The 13,969-nt window shown below is 40.6% G+C and overlaps 1 protein-coding gene across 3 annotated transcripts in view; it reads left to right on the forward strand.

Annotated features, from left to right (window-relative positions):
• Window positions 1-5,107, forward strand: part of LOC147892933 (uncharacterized) — a 54,045-nt gene extending 48,938 nt beyond the window's left edge. Inside the window, exon 10 of one of the 3 annotated variants that reach the window (XM_087386907.1) lies at window positions 4,446-5,107. In XM_087386907.1, the coding sequence (XP_087243033.1) occupies window positions 4,446-4,451 (6 nt within the window). In that variant the 3' untranslated portion in view covers window positions 4,452-5,107. Of the gene's footprint in view, window positions 1-4,441 lie in introns of all 3 variants that reach the window. The other 2 variants (XM_087386906.1, XM_087386905.1) reach the window with 2 other exon arrangements.
• Window positions 5,108-13,969: the final 8,862 nt, after the last annotated feature.

Below are 13,969 nucleotides of genomic sequence, written 5' to 3' on the forward strand. Positions count from 1 at the left end.
CCCTTGTTCCCGTTCTATGAATTATACTGCAATGACAATATTTGGCTAGGCAAATGCAGCCTGAATATATCAGTTTTGAACTGACAAAGTGGACTGTTTGAACAACACCAATGAGAATCAAATCTGTCCAAACAAGCCAATGCTTGGTTACAAACAAAAAACCTTAAAAGATGACTGCAATGTCACTGATTTCCAATCGAAAATCTCTGTTTTTAGGGCTGTACAACTCCCAATGCAAGAGCTACTTGCAAAATTCGAGTTGATCTGATTGCTTCTTTGCTCAAACTCGACCTGCAGCTGAGTGCTTATTAACTGAAACTGGCTGTGCCAGCAAGATTGGACCCCCCTAACATGGAATAAGTCAATACAGGTCCGAATGCTACCTCAAAAGTGAGGTCACATGTCAAACCAGCGCCTGTGAAAAATAGCTGACAGCAGTACAAAAACAGCAAAGATCCCTCAAATACTGAGTTGACTGGCAATGTAGAGGCCCCAGATGAAGGTGGCAAGAACCAGAACAGAAGCAACAACCAGCAGCTTTATGGCTTGAAGTCTGCTTCCGAAGAGGAGTTTTTGCTATAGGACGTGCCGCCGAGTCTTGTAGTGCTCCGCTCTAGAAATGAGTCGCCTTGGACTCATAGGCTGCCACCTCTAGAGGTGTCTGGAGCAAGGGCAAGGGAGGTAAGGGGAGGTGTGAGAGAGCAAAGGGCAACTTCATCTGATACCAAATGTGAGATGTGGAGATGGAGGGGAGAGAAAAAGCATGGAGCAATCGTGAATTGAAATTACAAGAATGAGATACATGAAGGGCTATCAACATAATAAAACCCTAAAACCTTAGGGTGAGTTCAAACTCACTCAACTACTAATTCAACTACTAACGATGGTTAGGAGAGAAAATCTAAGAAGGAAAAAGTGCTGACCGTCTTAACTTAATACATTGGCCAATACCTTTAAATATTACAATATTTCCAACAAATCTAGTCAGTTGTCAGTAAGGTAGTTTATAGACTGCCATAGACTAGGTCGGCTAGCTTGTTTAGGTCGGTCATTTTTGGAGGGTTTTGTGCCTCTGAAAGGACCTCAGGATTTGAGGGTGTTGGCATTGAAAACCTTTGATAGATATAGTTTACTAGTTATTGTCAAGTTGTGGGTATGTGGAAAACTACGTGGGTGGTGGGCATGCAAAGGTGGATATGTTGGTTTAGGTTGGCTCCCTTTGTGCTTTGGAGTCTGACATTCATGGCATAGTTATCCTAGGGGCGCACTGGCGAGGACTTCTACCAACCCATGGATGTGTGTTAATCTCTTTATCTATGTATTGAGCAATGTGTGTGAGTATTTTATTTTGGTTATCATGTGAGCTCCAACAAGACCCATAGGTCTGAGGAGACGAATAGGTTGCTTGTCCTGGCTTTTCATTGAAATACAAGCTAGTTCTAGTTTCACACTTCGATTCTTTTCCATCTCTTATTTGAAATGTGATTGATACAACTTTGTTCCAACACATGGTATCAGAGCCATATTGTAGACACGGTAATGGAATTCATGCGTGAAGGGTCAACAATGCTCTGGAAGTTCAATGGATCAAGCTTCCTTGCATGGCGGCTTTGAGTGTGCCTCTCTTTGATGGAGCGGAGCTTGTGGGCAGTTGTCTCGGGTGCTGAGAAGAAACCTAACAACAAGGAGACTATTGAGAAAATTCAATTCGGGGAGTGGAAGAATGAATGAGCTTTAGGGAGACTTGGGAGAGCTCTTGGCAGTAAGTATTATCATAATCTTGACTTGACAAAACATGCATTAATGAAGTGGGTGATAATTGAAACATTGTTTGGTTTGAGGATGAAGAATTTGAAGATCGTCTTGAAGCAGGGATTCTTTGGGCTGAGCATGTTTGATGAAGAAAAGCTACGTGAACACCTAAGTAAAATGCGCTCTATCGTGAAGCAACTATCATATCTTTTTTTTTTTTCCAAGAAAGAGACTTCTATTAAGTAAGAGAGAAAACCCGCGAGAGCAAGCTCAAAGCGGAATACAACATGAAATCATGAGGATAAATAAATCTGCTCAAAATGAGGTGGAAAACAACCAAGGCTGACGCTGAAAGTGCCACCTCAACCCTGTAGGAGTATCAAAGAAGAAAGGAGAATCCTTCCATTCCTTGAAGAAAGAAGCCCTCCTAGCTGAGGCTGCACGAGAGTCTCCTTGCATACTCGTCCATACAGCCATCAAGGTATGTATGGTGTCTGTCTAGATACTAGCCAATGTGTGCGAGGGATGAACCTGAGTTCCCTCTAAAGCCTCTGTGCATCTGGCTCTCTAGATATGCCAGCTGCTATGCTCGCGAGAATCTTCCAAGAGGTATCCACAGAGGCATGTACAGCTGCAAAAGGAAGGTGTGGTATCACATCCAAAGAGCAGGACTCAACCTACGTCGAATCGAAATGACCCAAGAGGAGTCAAGTCTCTCATAGAATACCTGAGGCCTTGTAAGAGAAAGCCAAGCCACTGAGCCCCATGTCATAAAGAATGGGGAGTGGGCCAAGTGACTGAAAATCCTGGCTACTCCCATCCAAATCATCCTCGCCTGTCTGCAATCCCATAAGCAATGCTAAATAGTCTTCAAAGCAGAGAGGCAACGAGGGTAAGTAGGATCGGCTCCGAACCTAGATCTCCAAAGGTTCACTGCAATCCCACCATGGATAGAAAGCCAAAAGAAAAGAGTGATCTTTCTATTCCTGTGGGATTTTTAGAGTCTCTTCCAGAAGAACCTCTGCAAATTCGCAGTGAAATCAAATGTATCCCAATGAGGAACTCTAGAAGGTCTCCAACCTCTACTACTGAGCTGGAATCTCCTGGCATTACTGACCATGTAACAAAAGAAGGCTCGGTGTGTGTGTGTGAGTATCTAGTTTTCTTTTGGTTTTCATGTGAGCTCCATCAATACCCATAAGCCTAAGGAGACGTCGATTCTCTTTCCATCTCTATTATTCGTTATCTGAGTGATTTATTCGCATGCATAGATTATGACTTTGCTCCAACAGCGGGGGGCCGGGGGGGGGGGGGGGGGTGGGGGGGGGGGGCACAGATACACGATCCAGTGCTGCAGTTCAGCCTTCCAAAGATGCATCCTAGTGGTGAAGGTGGGATTTGGCAGCAGCAGGTTGCAGCAAAGGAACTAGTAAGCAGAGATGTAAGCAGCTCTCTTAGCCCTTGTGTAGAGTTCAGTCAGTGAGCAGAACACAGAGGTGCGGGCTCTATTGCAGTTACCTTTCCCAAAATTCTTTGCAAAAGAAGTTTCACACATTCAGAAATTGCTTGGGTGTGATGTGCTTTGTTGCTCCGTCTGTTCGTGACATGCAAAGGAAGCATTCTTTTACTTGATATCTTCCTATGGAACCAGTTTTCTGTGACACATTCACAGAACTCGGGGTATATATACATTGTGTTGCTCTTCTGGTTGCGAGCCATTGAAATCTGATTCTATACTTAGGCTTGCTGTGATGTTGTCTCAAATTCATTACATCATCTCCCTTGTCTCAATTTTATCTATAAGAGGACACGTTTCATGAGAAGATTGTCAAAAGTTGAGATCTAGATTGCGTGGCACATTAAAAAGAATAGCACATTTGATAATCCATGGTAGGAAAGTTGGCCTTTTCCTTTTCTCACTCCATATATTTGGTGGAAGGCCATCTAGCAGAAGACACGCATGTGAAGGTTTGGACTGGTGATATAACGAATTGCATTTCTCTTGCTTCCTCATGCTAGGTGCCTTGGATGGGTCATCTCCCACTCAAAGTATTGGGTCATCCTTGATAGGCGACATAAAAATACGCGTGATGCCGAGGAAATGGCTCGTGCATTCCGTTTTGTTGCAATTCTTGTCAATATGTGAGGATTTTGCAGAAAAATAAACACATCGGGGGGGATGACAAATAGGTGGCTAATCCATGGGCCCTTTGAACCTTTCATTATGAGAGGGGTGACAATTGTGTTTATAGATTTTTGGGTAACATGTATATTCTAGTTAGATGGGTCGATTTGCTGAACCACATTTTACCTTGATTAGCAACGGTGGACTTCTTGTGATAGTGAGCAGATTCAAATTGGATATGGCGGTTTTTGTTAGAAATGCAGGCCAATTTGTCGGACAAATAAATTTTCAAATGATCGATTCCTAGACTAGTCTTAAGCTTGCTGGACAAATAAATATTCAAATGATCGATTCCTAGATTAGTCTTAAGCTTGCCAAAGAGACGTAGCCGCTGTTATTTACACAACGAGCACACATCTGAATACTCTTCTATGTCAACCAAAATGTGAATATGACGTAAAGTTTCTTCTGTTAATCTATTTTTAGCTTGAATTTAGAATGATGAAAGCATCACTTTCTTGTGGTGAGGTCTTAACATTTGTACATTTGCATTTGTGTTGTCAGGCAGTCATGAAAGCCACACGTGCACAGCTGGAGCAAGAGTTAACTATGGAGTCTGTCAATCGAATTGAAGACATGCCATCATATACACTTCTTTTCTAACACAAATTGTCCCAAAACACCCGTCATTTGTACGGCATCGACAACCTTGGAAAAGCAGTTACTTTGACATAACTACAATCATTAGTGTTGCAAGGTGATTCTCTAATCTTCCTGGACATGATACAGACAGTGGAATCTTTGTAAAGCATATGAAAAGACGTCTTCCAAAGAGAGGTCTATGGTGGAATAGTCAACATTGTGGCATGTCTTCAACATGAGTTGAGACTCCAGAGTCACTCCCTGGCAGGGATATGAAGACGTTTTTGAAGGATTGGTCTTTTCCCAAAGAGTTAACATTGTTCTAACATTTTCTTGATTGCCACGTCCAGGCAACGGCATGGATTTCAGTCTGGGGGTTTTACATGATAACTTCTACAGATTTTTAAGCTTAGTTGCCTCAAATCTTGTACAATTTTGGGTAGGTACGACTATTAAGGACTGTGTTGATTGTCTGTAGAAAGTTCAGCCAGTTACTCCCTCTCAATAGAAAATGACATGTTAGGCATGCACAAGTTCACCCATGTTTGTGGGGTTTGGGGTGGGTGTGAGTGCATTTGTTGGGAGATGGAATTGTTATCTTGAAAAAACCAAGGGACCACCATTGCAGGTCCTTGAAATCAAGACTTTAATGTTTACTTTTAGGATTATAACATTTTGGAGCCTTGTGCTCAAGGACTGCATTGTATTTTGTGCGAAGGCTTCATTTTCTTCCTATATTGGCCCAAGATTGCAAGGTTTAGTGAGCCATTACAAGATTGTAAGGTTTAGTGAGCCGGATCCTGGGGACATATTTGGGGACATATTCACTCTCGCACTTAAAACTATTAATTAGTTCTGATTGCTGTCGCCTCTGTCGTAATTAACTAATTGAATCTCCTCTCAGGCTTCCCGAATCCCTCCGCTCTGCCCTTCTTCACGAGTCTTTCATAGCTTGCCTTGGTCTTTTATACCGGTGTGCGAAAGCTTCTAGGAGCAAAAGCTTCTTGAAGAAGCTCCCCTCCATTCGACACACGTTGGAATCCTGCTGCGCTGGAATCCTGTTGTGAAGCTTCTGCAGTAGTTATTTCCTACTGCTGCACTTAAGTTAATTGGCAGGCTCCCTGAGCAAATGAATTAATAGGCCAAGATTCCATCTGGGGTCACCTATTGGCCCAAGGTTGTGACGTTTAGTGAGCCGTTTACAAGAGGAAAATAATCCAACCGTTTACAAGAGGAAAATAATCCAAACATACAGTTGAAGAAAGGTGCCTTGGAATTATTGTACATTTTAAAAGATAAAGCAAGCCTACTGGAGTCGACATTATGCATAACATAGACCTGAAGTTTTAAGGGATGTGCCAAAAAAGGGGTGAAATCATTGAGCCAAATGCATAAAAGGGTCATAGTAGCTAGTCCCTCTACTATGTGTGATGGAGTTTATGGTTTTCAATATTATGAGCGACTATCGTGAGATTGAAACTGCACTATGTTGTGTTTTTAGAGGATGAGTTTGGAAATGTTCTTGGATTTATCTAGGTATATGCTTCTGCCGTATTAGCGGACATGCAAATTTCACCTTGTGTAGTTTTCGTCCAAGTTGCAGCCTGCTGGTATTGTGATAATGCTTTCTATCTTAAATGGTGCGTTGCCCTATCAGCTAGATTTAGATGCTCGTTTGGGAGAGACTAAAATAAAATCGTTTAAAAGATAAGCTTGAGCAACCATGCTGCGATTAGCATCCAATTCCAAGCCATGAAGTCATCCTATAGCCACAAGATGATCAATATATTGCAGCATAGGATGAGTAGCAATGGCATACAGTAAAGCACTGAGAGGGCATCCCTGGTAGACTGAACAACGAAGAGCCACTCATCAAAGCTATCCCCACAAAGAATGGAAGCCGCATTGCTATCTTTGTAGAGCCAGTAAATAACTTGCTGCATTTTTGGTCCAAACCCCAAAGCTCGCATAGTTTGCGAGATGAAATCCCATTGAACTGTGTCAAAGGCTTTTGCAATATCTACCTGCAAGAGTAGAACATCTTGCTGCGTGTATTTGGCATATTCAATCCCAATATAAGCATTGGCAATGTTATCTGTGATATGGCGACGTGGAGTAAAGACATATTAGGAGGGATGCAACCCATCATGCAAATAACCTTTAATCCGATCAACCACCATTTTCGCAATGATCTTGTAAATGATTGGCATGAGAGTGATTGGCCTCCAATCACCAAGTGAATCACATAGCTGCTTTTTTCGAATTAGCTTGAGAAGACCATTTTTCCATGACACAGGCATCTGCTGATTTTGCCATGCTATATTTACCATTTGCAGCAAGGTAAATTTAAGAAGATCCTAGAATACAAGAAAAAATTCAACAGTGCGACGATCCCATCCTGGAGATTTCCATCTGTCAGAGGATCTCAGTGCATCAGACAATCCCCTTTCAGTGAAGGGATATTCAAGTTCCAAAGCCTGAGCAGCAAGCTCTGAATGAGATGTTGACTAAGAGCCATTAGGCATCCGGATCCGACAGATATTCACAGCCTGTCTTTTATAGTGTAAATTCATAAAAAATTGCTTGGAAGTGCAGCCTTTATCCAAAAATGCCCGTTGTCTGGATCAAGTTTCCCATTTAGCAAGCTTTCTGTGATCATTGGATTGACAAGAGAATTGAGCTTGACATAAGAGCATGCTTTCCTCTGAAGAGAAAGGGCGAAGATGAGCAAGCTCAGTCAAACTCTGACAAGTAAATTTGGCATGTCCTACAGTATCCCTTGTGGCTTGCATATAGGATTTGCCATAATCTCAAATAACTGCTTGCATCCGAGCAACAAAACCCTGCCAAGCATAATCCAAACCAATGTGTATTTGACGAGAGAGAGGCTGAATAGCATCAGAGACCAAGGCTATAAGTCAGCATGCTCCAGATAACTATTATTAATCAGCAAAGACCTTTGGCAAGGCAATCTGTCAGTGGGAAATTCACGTAAGGAAAGCCTCAACCAAAGAGGAGCATGATTCGAATGTGTGAAAGAATGATCGACCCCATTTTGACAAGTAAAGGCATCACAATGCTGTGGATCAATTTGATACCATCTGTCCAAGCGTGCCCGATAAGAAGATTGAGCATTATGCTGAAAGGGATAGCCCAGAAGCATGGGCTGTAATTGTTTCCAAAGATCAACCAAGCGCAATTGAAGCAAAAAATCAGGCCATGCCTGTGTTTCAAAAACCAATATATGAGTGTGGCCTGAGGTGTTGTCACCCAAATGAGGGGCATTATTAAAGTCACCACAAATGAAGGCATGTTGTCACCATTGATAAGTATGCATGGCAGCCTAGATCAAAGCTATATCACGAAAATATTGGGGGGCATAAACTGATGCAAATTCAAAAATTTCCCCTTGAACAAGGCATTGAACAATAATCCATCTACCATGGCATTGAGAGCCACAACAGGTTGATGGTCATGCTTTACCAAAAAAGCCACACCAGAAAAGGATTGCTCTCTAGCATAGAAGATATCATAACCAACAAAATGGCCTATCTGACCAACATACATATGCTGATTATGCTCTTGCAAAGCAACGATATCAGGCTGCAATTGCTTGTTATACATCTAGACTAGTTTTCATTTGCGACCATCACACATTCCCTATACATTGAGAGTAACACACTTTGGATGATCAAGCATATTTACAGTTATGGGACAGGTATGTACAAGAACTAATGAGTTGTCTATGTCTGCATTTCCATCTCAATGTCTGGGCCTCTGCCTTGGGATGAAGCATCAGCCCGAGGAGAGGACAAAAGTGCAGCAACTTCTTCAGGAAACAAGGTCCGATTTGCAGTCACAGCAGCCCAGCTCAAGGCAATACTAGAGTTTTCAACAGGTGTTTTCCCATGAGAGGATGCACCACTCCAAGTCTGAGAAGGCAAAGGTCACCTGGGGGAGATTACTTTGCGAGGAGTTTGCCATCCATCAGTCAAAAAAATTTCCCTCTTCCCCTTAGGTGGAGAGGAGAAAGGCACAGGAAAAGAAGCATTACCATTTGAGACAGCTGAGGCTTTGCCTTTGTCTTAAACATAGAAAAACTGTTTTGACACCTTTGTTTTTGACCACAGAAGAGGCATTTGCATTCTTATTCAAAGGCTGACCCATTTTAGCTTTCACTAGAATCCGTGGAGCTCGAGAAGGGCATTGTGAAGGCATGTGCCCAAATTGCTTGCATTCAAAGCAAGCACCTACAAACAGCCCCCACTTGAGCTTGTAAAAGGCACTCCCCATGGAAACATTATTCATAGTAACTGAATATAAAGCTCGAGTGGGATGATCCGTATCCCACAAAATGCAGAAGCGATTCGAATTTCCATTGGGTCGCGGTGGAAATACCACCTTACTGAGGGAAGTTGCAATTTTAGGTAGAAGAGAACACAAGCATTGAGGAAAATCCACAACTTCTACCCAAATAGAGCAACGATGCCGAATCAATGCCTGATAATCTTGAGTGGGAGACTAGGGCAAGACATGGATCATCTGTTGGCCATAGAATAGAGGAGAGTGCTCCATCGAAACCTGACGATGCTCCTCATCAGCCATGATGATATCAAAAAGGCCCCTCGCTACATAATGAACTTGTTTGACATAAGAACCACCCAGGGTTCAAGCCAACCAATTCCCAACATCTGCTGCAGCAGGCATCCGTCCTGGGAAGAAAATTATAATGTCATGCTTTGCATACTCCTTAACTGGATCAAATATATCATCCACTTCCACCATAATGCCAGTGGTGGGAAGTGGATCTTTCCAACCTTTGTGGGTGTCTTCAAACCCTTCATGCATAACCTCATAAACCAGCTGAGCCTCAGTAGAGTCATGAAGGGAATCATCTGAATCCATCACCTGTTTTTGATTCTTGTTGGAAGCCGACTTGTTTTTGTGAAAGGTTTTCTCATAGGAATAATCCACCATTTGATTTAAGGAAAAGGCTTGGAAGCAGTAACGCTTTATAAGGAGGAAAGCATAGCAAGTACAAAGCTGTACAGATTTTTCTTATACACACACACACACACACACATACATATGAAACACCTATAGATTCTTAATATCGCCAACTACAAAATTTTTTCTTTTTAGCATTCTCAATGTATTTTGAAACAAACTATGTATAAAAGATTTAGACCATGTGCAAGCCAAAATATTGAGGTAAATAATTGAGAACTAGTACTTTTTGCAAGGATAGAATAAAACTTGAAAATTCAGTTTGAACCTTTGTTAATCCTTTTTGTTGGTTCGGAGACTCCAACCAACTCAATTAGAGGGCACTGGATATCTTAGGGATAGTAACTATACATGGGTAGTGGTTATATCGTTATTTAAATCAATGAAAAGACTTCCATTAAGTATGAGATATACTCCAAGAGCAAAGCTCATGGAAGAAATAAATCATTCTAGTCGTGAGAAATAAATTATTATAGGCAATGAGAAGTAAAATACCCTAAGTGAAGCAAAGTTTGTCTTCATCACAAAAAGTAAGAAGCAAGAAGACAGAGGCTAAAAACCTCAACCCTACAGTAGACTCTATAAATAGTGGAGAGCCACTCCACTCCTTGAGGAAAATTGTCCTTCTGGAAACATTTGACCGACAAGACCCTTGCATGCTCACCAAAATGGCCATGAAGGTGTGTATAGAACTTGTCCATGTAGTAGCCCATATGTGTGAAGGGTGGACCTAGGAGCCACATCCAAGCCTCTATGCATTTGGATTTTCAAATAATGCCATGCTAAAATGCTCATCAGATCTCCCAAAAAGTATTCACCAAGGCACATGTGGGATTGTAAGACATACGGAACATCTTCCAAAGAGCATGACTCAACTAAATGCGGTTTAACCAAAGGAGCCCAAGAAGTCATGTCTCTCCAAAAGACCTATGACCCCAAAAGGGAGGGCCAAGCCATTATCCTAGGTCATGAAGAAGGGGAAAGGAGAAAAAGTGATCAACTTGCGACATTAATATATGTGACTATCATGTGAGTTCAACATAAGGGCATATGCAATTTTATTTTCACTTACATTCTCACCTAGAAGAGAGTTGTAAAAACGAATTTGAAATTTTTATTATAGATTGAATAGAAAAAGGGTGCGTTTATTAATGAAAAACTCACAAATAAGATGCACGTGATATATAGGGTTTGTACATAGTCACCCCCCTTGGTGCTCAAAAGACTAGCAATCCCTTCCATAAGAACCTCACCTATTTAGATTTCCAAAGAAAATGCTGAAAAGACTCCTCAGCAAAAAGGCAAGTAGGGGATGCCAAAAACCTAGAACAATATGATCCGATTTTTTTTTTTTGGCAAAGAAAGGAACGTTCTATTAATGCTTGAAAGACTTCATACAAAACAGCAGCCCCAAAGGTGCTGAGTATAAAAAATTTGAAAAAAGGCTGAAAGAAGAAAAACTGGCCTGTTCCAGAGAAACCCAGCTCACTGCCTAGGGGATCTCTGGTAGAGGGGCTAACAGCGAGGTGGAGAGACTATACAACTAGCAAATCCCTCGCGGAGTGAATATGTAAAAAACTCCTGCAGACCAAGCCTTGCAGAAATGAGTCCGCCTAGAGCTTGGGGTCCCATGCTCCTAGGTGGAATGGAGGGTGTAAACACTTATTTCATTAATTTTGGGCTCATATGTCTACTTTTGGACTATTCCTTAAAATCCTTCCCAAATGAAAAGTTTACTTAATGAAACTGTCATTCGAGAATCAAAAGTTTACTTTCTGGCACTGTCATTTTCACATAATACATTTCAAAATATCTCTCTACAATGTTGTACAAATAATGCAAAAACTACTATTAAATCCTAAATTTGTATTTCTTGTTTATAAGAATCATATTCTTAAAATAAAAAATCCGAGTTAATAGTTTAAATCCATGAAAAACCATGCTATTGAGGATTCACAACATTTTTAAAATGTATACATAAGAGACCTGTAAGACTCTTTTTACTTTCAATGCAGAAAACTATAACACTCTTGAATATTCAAGAAATTAAAAGGTTTATATAGACATGAGACATGATGGAAGCCTCTTTTGTACTCCAAAAAATAGCAATAGCTATGCTTGCAATTTTACATTATCATATCATAAGTTTTACAAAAAATATTGCTATGGATGAGTCTTTGTACAAAGGATCTCCTGTGGCCTTTTTAATAATTTAATTTTTCCTTTACAATGAGTTTAGTACAAATGGGTGATCCAAACATTTGCTTGTTTGAATGTCCTTTTCTATCATGATCACAGAAATGAGCGATCCAAACATTTGCTTGTTCAGAATGTCCTTTTCGTCATCACTTGTCGCTTGTGTGCCATCTTCATTCACTCTCATCTGACTACCACCACCACCTTCACTCTTTCTCGATATTTGAATGGTGTATCATGGGCATTCTTCATTTGCGCTATCTCCTTCTACTTCCTCCTGGGCGAGCATCTTTATGAACTCTATAATGTGCATAATAATTGGTTGCGGTAATTTTATTTTGTCTTCTACATCATACCCCATGTGCTTCTTTGTTTTCTTTAACCTTGATTTCCAGGATACTATGACTGTCTTTGTGGAAAGTCTTGAAATTGCATCATGGTTTGGGACCCATTCCTTTTTTAGACAACTACTATACAATGTACTGTTATCTTGGTTCTCCTTCCTACCCCTTGGCTCATAGCATACCGCTGTAAATGTTGTAGCTCTCCCTTAGTCATCCATGCTCACGTCAACTACTTTTGCAACCCAAAACTTCACGTTCTCATGTTCATCATCTGATGGTCGAACTGCGATAAAATAATGGACATCTATGTCTATTTGTGGCATAAAATCTCTCTTCTTGGGTCCACAATATGGACGTGGGAGCAATGATTCAAACTCATTTTCAAAGAGACCACATGCTGGACGCAAGTCATTACCAAGATTTGGCCAAAATAAAGGCCGTTCTACCTTAATATCATCTTCTCGCATTTTGGCAAGGTCCTTTATCAATTGGTAGGTCTTACTAATTACAACAGTAGTGTGTTCCTTCCAAGAGGGAGTCCATGTTGGATGCATTTCTTTGCTCGGGATTGAAGTTAAGAGAGAGTAAGGTTCTTCACGTTCCCATTTTGTATCAAGAGAATAGTGTTGCCATTGCATCATTGGTTTTTCATCCTTTAAGAAAAAATGAAAATAGTGTGGAGTGCTATGACCTATCAGGGCATCACCACCTTTTTGTATGAAAGGTAGAATAAAGCTCTTCCAATCATACATCCTCTCAACCATTGAGCATATTGTTCCTTCCTTATGGCCACCAACTTGCCTCCCACATTTTCTTATCAAGTCATCCATCGTCTCCATGTCCTGGTGTTTTAGTTCTCTTGAAACTGTGCTAAATACCTGATCGATATCCTCATGTGTGTGCCCAACCAACAAAAACCCAACTTCAATCTCATTGAAGATTCTATAAGCGATTAGCATTGAGCAAAATGCAAAGAAGAGTACATTCTTATTCTCTCGTCCGCAATTGTCTAATTGTACTCTCAAAGTTGCTGGTAGGTGACCTTTTTCTGCATGTACCTTGTGAATTGCCTTCATAAAGGATGTTACAACTTGATTGCTATCATGTAGATGCAAGGAATCAATCCATATGTCTGCAAAAACCTTAAATCCGTGCACTAACACTCCACATAGATGTGTCTTTAAAAAGTATTTGCCTTGTAGCTTAGGTGGAATGTTAACGAATTGAGGTAATGTTATTGTATTTTGATCCATAACATCTACAATAATGCACATGTACTCATTTGGGTGAGAAATAGCTTGCTCCTTCCAAAATGCATATTTTATTCTAGAATGTCCATGATGAAATTCTCTCTTTTTTTTGTAAGCTTCTTTTTGTTCTGGAGATGTTGCACTCTCAAGTGCTCGGTTTAGATCATCACAGTCATTGCACTTTGACATTTTTTGCCTCTTTGGGATTTTAACATGTCCAAAGCTTTTTTTCCAAAGAGTATACAAAGTATGAAAAGATGCTGGTGCATGCTCTCTTTGAATCTGTGTTTCTCCAATAGAGTTAAATACTTCTTTTTTGGTCAAACCTATCGGAAGATGCATTTTTGATAGATGGGGTTGCGGTAAAGCATTTTTATAAATGTAATCTTTCAAAATTGCTATTGCCGCAACCGTTGAGGTTCTTGTTTTGGGCCTTCCTATGTTTCCATGAATGTTAAATTTAACTCCATACTTTGCTTTATTAGCCAAATTCCAATATGTGCAATGTGATAATCCTGTAATAATGCGATATGCATTATTGTAAATACTTTTTCCATTTATAAGAGACCTTATCTATTGTCCTGAACTTCGCCTTCTCTTATCATTTACAAGAAAGTATGAAAAGATGCTGGTGCATGCCCTCTTTGAATCTG

The sequence above is a fragment of the Dipteris shenzhenensis genome, chromosome 16 (assembly GCF_047967505.1).
Source record: "Dipteris shenzhenensis isolate YYH24624 ecotype China chromosome 16, Dip_SZ_1.0, whole genome shotgun sequence".
Lineage (NCBI taxonomy): Eukaryota > Viridiplantae > Streptophyta > Polypodiopsida > Gleicheniales > Dipteridaceae > Dipteris > Dipteris shenzhenensis.